We start from the raw sequence: 6,736 nt of genomic DNA, 5'->3' as shown, positions 1-6,736 counted from the left end.
TTGTTTGTTTATCACGATAGCGACTATCTGCTGAATGGTTTAACACCGTATTAGTTTCGTAATATACAGTGCGTTAGGTTATAGCGAATCTTGAGGTTTAGAGGATAGGTAGATAATTTTTGCATTTATAGAAAATTTCACCTCGTTGAATTACTTGCTGGCAAACTGAAACACTGAAATACATTTTATTTGTTGTGTTAATATTCACATGTAATCCTACATGTACTAACTAAATCAGAATGTATGTAAAATAAAAAAATACATGTATGGCTTGTATATAAAGGCCTTTCAGCACTGTTTGCATTCACAAAGTTTTGACTGAGAACTACAACGCAAAAAAAATAATGAATACCGTTAGAAATGAATACCGTTATTTTAACGATAAAAATAGATGTTTACACAAACATATACTAACAAAGTAGAACATAGATAACGATCGACGAAGTCTTTTGGTAAGCGAGCATGAAAATATAAATATATATGAACTTGGAACGTGCCTCTGCATTATGTAAATGGTTCTATAAGATACCATGTTTTAGAGTATCTGAAGAACCATGTAGAATGTCCTTTGTTGATCAGCACAGCCGATCTCACCTTTGTGTCTAAAACATATGCTTTCCCTCATGTTGCAATTTAAATGCTCAATAATTTCAGGTATTGACGAAGTGCTTGCTAAGAATTGATTTATAAGTGTTGACTATATAACCCATGATGCGGGTGCATGTTGTGTACATATCACCACCGCTTGCGACTAAGGGGTTCTGGTCAAACATTTGCAGGTTCCTTGGGTTTGGGAGAACCAAGTGCACAGTACAACAAATATTGTCAAAGATAAATTCTTCATATATAAAGGTAAGTCCTATGCCATGATGTCTGGCACTTGTCTAGATCATCGATTCATAAGGGCTTAGGTATACGGTCAGCATAGATTAGTAGATGGGAATGTAATAGGGAAAAAGGGACTACTCTGAGAGAACTATACAGTGACATCAGATCAGAGACAAAAACCATTGTACATTTATCTTACCCCCAGGAATAATACGAAAACCTTGGTGTCCGGGTGGGGGGGGGGGGGGGGGGGATATATTAGCTCATTTCAATTGCGTATTTCCCACCTAAAACGGGTTGTTCGGCAAAAGGAAACTGAGTTCCATCATGCACCAGTCACAGTGCCTCATTATTTTCGCGTCATTTATGTTGACGTCATCATTATAGTTTCCCAGTCATTTCTGGCTACGAGTGGTTAAAATAACAACAATGTTTAGCCATTTTATATTGCTACGTTACAATTACAAAGGATAGTTATCATGGTACAAACTAGAAGGAAACAACAAATATGGAATTACTGATAAACATTGACACTAGCAAAAACGAACGGCATTTAAACAAATCTATGGTAACTTTGTAAATTTCCCGATCATATTCTTTCCTTCAATTCGCGTAACTCCGAAACAATAGTTTCTTTATTTACAATATATACTGAGCCAATTACGCTACATATGAAGCACATTTGTATTGCTTTGATGGAATTATGTCTCTATTTTATATTGCAAAAGTTTTCCATATGTGTTGTCATAATATTAGCCAAATTCATTGTATGCGTGACCTCTAAAATTGTATTATGTAAATCATGTTTAACAATGTACCTGTAGTGTACTCGTTAATAAACTTTCTGTTCTGTTCTGTTCTATGATTCTCATATGAAATGATTAGGCCTACCATATGTTTATCATATGAGTTGTTTGTGATAATCATATCAGTTTCACATGTGGCGACATTGCCTGTATATTGGGGACTCCGTGGCCGAGTGGTTAAGGTCGCTGACTTCAAATCACTTGACCCCCATCGATGTGGGTTCAAGCCTCACTCCATGCGTTGAATTCTTTATGTGAAGAAGCCATCCAGCTGACTTACTGAAGGTCGTTGCTTCTACCCAGGTGCACACTCATGATGAAATAATGCAAGGAGGGGCACCTGAGGTCTTCTACCACCATAAAAGCTGGAAAGTCGCCATATGACCTGAATTGTGTCGGTGCGACGTTAAACCCAACAAACGAATAACCAAATTGATGTTTTGGACTCCAGAAATACTTATAAATATGGCTTTTCTGGAATGTAATTTTAATCTCAATTAAGAAAAGAATATGGAGTCGTACTATCGTATTGAACTTAAACACATATACTAGTCACAATTTCTCTAGGTGACATATGTTAAAATTCTCCAATGTGACGTTTAAATGCAACATGTGTTTGTGTCTTTTTACGAGTAATCCATACAATTACTCTTGGATATATATAGTTTAATAACAAAATATCAATTATCAATGTAAGCTGAAGATATTGTTTTACTCTCAGTCATGCATATTATGTTCATACATATAAAATATAGAGAGATTTCTGTAGAATAAATATATGTTGGAATATTCCTTTAGTGAAAAGATAAAAGTGAAAATGAGTACACAAGGAATGACTGTGACTATAAGCTATATCATGTTCACCATCAGATTAAAGCTACTCGTTTATAGATGGAGTTAATACTTTAAGTATACTCATTTTTTCGTAGCATAGAGACACGAGAAAACCGGGATCGAACAATCATTTTATAAATGTCAAATATTGGATTATGTTCTTAATTTTGCAATATAGATTTGTACCGTGCTGGGATAGGTCAGTGTTATACATCACTGTATACATATAAACACACAAGTTGAAAGGACTTTGAAATATTATTATTTTACTTTTAAAAAACAGGATTTTGAACAAGTCTCTTAGAAATGTTTATTGGAGAAGGGTAGAAGGATGGATGCTATTTGTTGTACCATGGGGTCGAAGAAAAACCTGTGTAACAACGCTATATCATTGTATATTGTTTATATAATATGTATACCATTCTTGGTTACTTCCTTCCTGTGGGACCAAACAGAGAAAAGTGATATTTCAACGGAAACGCATAACATGTATGAAAACTATGAAAACATAACTTATGACGCTGTAACGACGAAATCTAACGAATTTATAGAACTACAGTCAGGGAAGCTACCAGGGTGGCAAAATAGAAGTCGCTTGAACTTTTCAGAGATGTCGGACTCGAAATTCACGCCATTCCGCCAGGTCATGACGCAGCTGGAATATGAAATTTTGATGGGTTTATTGAGAAAATTAAAGCAACTCTGTGATGAAAATGGTTTAACATATATGTTATGTGGCGGATCAGTGCTTGGAACCTACCGACACGCCGGATTTGTCCCCTGGGATGATGACGTCGATGTATGGTTGGACTTGAGGCAGATGGAAAAGGCAAGAACTATTCTAAACAACACTGCAGGCATAATGTTGCACCAGTCAGCATACACGAAAAATTTATGGAAAATGTCAAACGGGTCGAAGAAACTAAATAAAACACGGGAAAACCAAGATCCAAGATTTCCTTACATAGATGTATACTTTTTTACTGGCAATGCAACACATATATATGATTCGGAAGACAGTCTAAAAGAAAAAACTACTCTTTTAATTGATGATGTTTTCCCAGTAAGAAAAGTATTATATGAGGACGAAGAGTTTTGTGTACCTAACAAAATGTTGAAAATGATAGAAAGGATGTACGGCAGGTCTGATATATGTACCTCACAGGATTTTACACATTTATTTTATATAGAAATTAAAAATGTAGTATCCGTCCCATGTGAACATCTATATTATTATTACCCGTTTGTCACAAGATCTTACTACAACAGTACGCTAATAGAAACATTGGGTTTCTTAAATAAAACAATTAGGAAAACGATTTCAAATGTTATAACTGAAAATGAGCAAACAAACAAATCTATGTTACCACATAGAAGCTTAGATACATGACCATATAATATGCGAATATAAAATAAAATAACAATTTGGTGTAACACGACGTGAAATAGAACTTTAATTGGTAATACCGCTTAGTACGGCACGATATAAAGTCGGCGTTCTCGACTGAAAAAACATATCTTTACAGCCAAACATAAAGGTAGAAGCAACGCTTTTCAAGACTAAATGAAATTGATAAGAATACTGGCATAGATGAAAAAACGTATTAATAACATATAAGTATCTAGAAATCAAGAACTCAGACACATTAGATGTTTTCAAAAAGAAATTGAAAACTCATTAGTTTGGAAATTACTTTGCACTCTTTTAGAGACTGTGACTATTATTTTTAAGATATTGTGGTAACATGAACTGGATGATTTTTATTGTGTAAAGTCATTCGAATATGAACAATTTTATCACAAAACAAGTATACAGTTGTTTGTAATAACTTATGGACATGTCACAATAACTCATTTCTACTTACTTACTTACTAACAAAACAGCTGTCTTACAGTATCTTAATATTCTAATATTTTATTAATCTTATCTGATGCCTGATCTTTTGTTTAATACTTACTAAATAATTTATTCACAGTGATATTTATGCTCATTTATTTCATACATCTTTAAAATGTCTTAACTTTTAGACGTAATTTTTTTATGTGTTTGTAAAACGCCACTGAACATGTTTTACGTAAAAATAGGCGTATCAAATGAAACAGATTCAGTTTTTTCAGTTTTATAAGTTGTTTGATCTGATTTGACATTGTGCCCATCTGAGAGAAACATATTTAAATGCAATACTGAACTGTTGATGTAAAGCATTAACATTTTAATCTGCAATTTTGAACAGATACATTTAATATGCAATTCTAAACATTTACATTTTAATCTGCAATTCTAAACATTTACATTTTAATCTGCAATTCTAAACATTTACATTTTAATCTGCAATGCTATACAGTTACGTTTAATTCTGCAATGTTGAACAGTGACATTAATTTTAATATAAAAGAAAAAAAAAGTTACAAAGTTTCAATGTTGAACAGTAACATTTGAACCTGCAATTGAACGGTAACATTACAATCTACAACAGTAACATTGCAATCTACAACAGTAATATTACAATCTACAACAGTAACATTACAATCTACAACAGTAACATTGCAATCTGCAATATTCAACAGTTACGTTTTACTCTGCAATACTGAAAGTAACATAATTTTGTGCTGTATTAACAATACCATTTTAATCTGCAAATGCAATACTGATTAGCAAAATTTTAATCTACAGATGAAAGCTTCATGCTAACATTTTAATCTGCAAATGTAATACTGAACATCTGTATTTTATATACAGTATGGAATAGTGACAGTTTAATCAGAAATATTTCAATTTGCAATGCTGAACAGTAACATTAGTAACAATTTCACACACAGAAACAGAGGTCTAGGTTTTGTATACAACGCCAGTCAGCTGAAGATCATATATAGCATGCCAAACTCGCGACATAATATTGAATTGTATTTTAGGCCTAAAAAAATTCTTTGTTTCCGGTAACATGCTAAAAAAAATTAGGGTAGGTAGGTCGGAATTTTTTTTTTTTTTTTGGATTTTTTTTTATTAAGGGAGACTTTTCGGAAATTATTTTGTGTCAAAAAATGAATGTAAATAAGGGGGTAATGCTTTCAGTGCATCAGTAAGTTGATTTCTAACATCACTTAACATGTTTAAAGCATAAAAAGTGCAGTTTTGCAACTTTTTGTTTAAATGTTGAAAAAAAAATATTCTCCAAGGCCATAAAAACATTTTTACGTCTTACAGATAAAAACTTGCATGATGTTGACGTAAATATGCGTTTTTGATATGCTTGGAAGACACTTTGACTGAGATCTTAATCCAATGTCTTAGGTCAATATTGCTTTTAGGCAGAGCATCAAAAGTACATATTGACCGAAAGTTAAGTCTACATTAGTAATATCATGTATTCACAAGGAACTGTTGGGGTTTTCTTGCGTGTAAATGTTCATTGTTTTTTTTTTCTATTTCTTGGTCAGACACAAACTCGTAAAATTTTCTATTTGTCAGATCGAATCATTTTTGTAGTCCTGTACGTAAAATGTTCTTGGCAAACCAAAACAGTGTATTATAATGTTTTGTTTTGTTTTACGGACTGGTATATATAGGATATCAAAGTTTAAATTATTTAGTCTGGATGTTACACAGGGAGTGTTATATTCCTAATGTTTAAAACAGTTTTATTTATAGTTCACCAGTATTTGTTAAACGTATAGCCGTAGTTTATTCAATTTCAGTTTTTCTACTGTAGCACTAAGCACCAGGTGTTAATGATTTTAGATACATTTATGTCACATTTCTTGTATATGGCGGGTAAAAACTGCTGTATAAATGTACGAAATACATACTGTATGTGTTGATGTACACGATTAATGTACAAGTGCTTTGTTATATTTTGTAAAAACGTGGCGATAGTTTAATTTGTACCAACGAAAGGAACAATAATACGTAACATATATGCCCCAGTTATAGCTTGTCAGAAGTACTTGGTACCTTTTCAGTCCAAATTAACCATTGAAGGTGCCATCTGCTTTCAACAGGTATCGACTGCAAACAGCCGGTAATTAGCGTTATTCCGAGCGTTATTGCGGGAAATGTCAATTGACCATTGACTGATTGTCCACCGTGATCTCCCTACACAAAACAAGGACCAACAACGGATTGCATCATATGAAGATTGACTATTGTACGACTAATATCTAAATCTAGTTTTACCTGCAATTCATCGAACGCAGCCAATCATACTACAATGTATGATATTGGACGATCCAAGCTTCTTCAGTTTAAATTGCTCTTTTTGGGACGTTCT

The 6,736-nt window shown here is 33.1% G+C and overlaps 1 protein-coding gene across 1 annotated transcript; it reads left to right on the top strand.

The window, feature by feature from the left end:
• The first annotated feature begins 2,371 nt into the window (after nucleotides 1-2,371).
• LOC123553135 (uncharacterized) lies at nucleotides 2,372-6,255 on the top strand. Its single transcript, XM_045342883.2, has one exon. The coding sequence runs from the start codon at nucleotides 2,800-2,802 to the stop codon at nucleotides 3,856-3,858; it is 1,059 nt and encodes a 352-aa protein (XP_045198818.2). The 5' UTR covers nucleotides 2,372-2,799; the 3' UTR covers nucleotides 3,859-6,255.
• The last annotated feature ends 481 nt before the right edge of the window (nucleotides 6,256-6,736 follow it).

The sequence above is a fragment of the Mercenaria mercenaria genome, chromosome 4, assembly GCF_021730395.1.
Source record: "Mercenaria mercenaria strain notata chromosome 4, MADL_Memer_1, whole genome shotgun sequence".
Classification (NCBI taxonomy): domain Eukaryota; kingdom Metazoa; phylum Mollusca; class Bivalvia; order Venerida; family Veneridae; genus Mercenaria; species Mercenaria mercenaria.
The sequence above is the reverse complement of the archived record's forward strand: the minus strand, read 5'-3'. Positions and strand labels throughout refer to the sequence as shown.

Bases quoted from the DNA above. Each gene is read 5' to 3' on its own strand.
- LOC123553135 (XM_045342883.2), top strand. From the start codon at position 2,800: ATGGATGCTATTTGTTGTACCATGGGGTCGAAGAAAAACCTGTGTAAC.